This window comes from Entamoeba invadens, assembly GCF_000330505.1.
Source record: "Entamoeba invadens IP1 unplaced genomic scaffold scaff_1105074726131, whole genome shotgun sequence".
Taxonomy (NCBI): domain Eukaryota; phylum Evosea; order Mastigamoebida; family Endamoebidae; genus Entamoeba; species Entamoeba invadens.
The window spans coordinates 7685-9613 of NW_004191820.1; the positions used below are offsets into that span (position 1 = coordinate 7685).

Consider the following 1929-nt stretch of genomic DNA (forward strand, 5'->3'; position numbering starts at 1 on the left):
CACGAAAAGAATGAAATTGAAGTCGTCGAGCAGGATGTGTTCATTGGCAAAGAAAAAATGACAATACACAAACCCCAGCCCATCCTTGATTACAACCACAAAATGGGTGGGGTTGACACTGTGGATCAGATGACCAGGTATTATATGTGTAGACATCGAACAAACAGGTGGAACATCAGGGCTTTATATGATATGATTGATATAGCTGCCTTAAACGCGGATAAAACGTACTCAAATTACCACCCTTGCAAACGAGTGGATTTTTTGAACAATCTTTCTGGTGCTTTAATGAAAATGAAATGATTTTTCTATTTTGTTTGGTTTTTTATAAAGTAGGAACTGTTTATTTCATTCAATACGTGCTTTTTTATTGAACCTCGAAAAAAATTATCGTGAAATAAAATAAAAATAGGGGTCATTATACCATTTTTTTTCTTTTTTACTTATGGATAAGTTTTTAAAAACTTGTGTTATAACAACATCGTGATGTCGTTACTCAACACCATAAACAACCGTTGGTAAAGTATATGCATGAGTATTATGGTGATAATGGTGTTATAATGGTGTTTGTTGATAATTCTATCAAATTGTAAATTTATTATTACAAAACTATAATTTATTAAATTTCCATTTTAATAAATAATATTTTTTATTATATAATATAGTTCAAAATATTTTTTTTATTATTTGTTAAGTTTTTTGCTATTTGTTTTTATGTTCATAATTTCTATTATCCCTTTATTTTTAATTTAAATTATGTGTTTGTTGCCCAAAAATGCATAATTTAAAAATGCATAAACAGTGGCTGCAAAATAAGCATTTGATTACCATATACAATAACATTTATATGAAAATGATAATATTAAACCAAATTTGCCCTTTGTTTTTTGTTTGAAAATGATAAAAAAAGAATTACAAATAATGTAATCATATCTTGCTTCCTCAAGAGTGGCACGACATGAATTTTAACTAACAACCACAAAAGATCATGGTGATCAAAGTTTATTTAAATACAACTATTTGTATTGTTAAAGTTGATTTTATAAATTTTTCTCGATTTTGCGATTTTTGATGCTTTTAAAAATGTACTTTAGTTATTTTTTGTTTTTACGTTTTTTTTTCTTAGATTTTTTTTGAAAGTCGGAACAAACAAAAAAGTCTTTATGTTTTATCTATTTGTATTATAGAAAAAATAGTAAAATCCAATTTTTACATTTTTGTATTTTTCAAAGTTTACAAAAAAATCAATTTATTTTCCCTTGTTATAGTTTTTGAGATTAATTACATATTGAAATTTCAATACACCTCAAAGTCTGTTATTTATTTTATTTTCTTTGTTATTTCATGATGTAATTGATTTTGATCATTTCGAACCAGTATGTTTTACGATACAGTTATCTATTTGTTATATTTTATACTTAATTTTATTATTATATTTATAAGTTGTGGTCATCTCAATAAATGTTTGATCTGACTTTTCCATCAAACTGTGACTTGTTTCTGAAAGGATCAAGCAAAAAAGTGAACCTTTGTTCATCCCAACTTAAACAAAAGGTTCACTTTTTTACTATAATTTATAAAAATTTACTATAAAAATTTACTAGAGCCGTCGTTTCAGGGTGTCTAGCTTTTTTTGAAAAAAATTTAAGAAAAAAGGTCACATTTACATTACAATTGACTAAGATTTTTATTTTTACAAATTTTGATTTTTCCCGTCTTTTAAGGGTTGAAAATGGTTTTTTTTAATAATTTTGAAATTGTTGGGTTAAAAAATCTACTCGTTTTTAAATAAAATTTACTTCCATTAAAAATATACCTATTGGTGGCTTTGTTAATAATTATCAATGGTCAAATCCATAAAAACATTTTTTTCATTTAATCTTTTGCTATTAAACTATACAAATTAAATTTCACTCACAACTACACTTT

General features: G+C 25.2%; 1 protein-coding gene across 1 annotated transcript; it reads left to right on the top strand.

Moving 5' to 3' along the window:
• Nucleotides 1-24: 24 nt before the first annotated feature.
• EIN_331110 (hypothetical protein) lies at nt 25-303 on the top strand (the record flags this gene model as incomplete). Its single annotated transcript, XM_004185018.1, has 1 exon — nt 25-303. A coding segment is annotated over one exon (279 nt), but the record flags the coding sequence as incomplete, so codon positions are not given.
• Between the last annotated feature and the right edge of the window lie 1626 nt (nt 304-1929).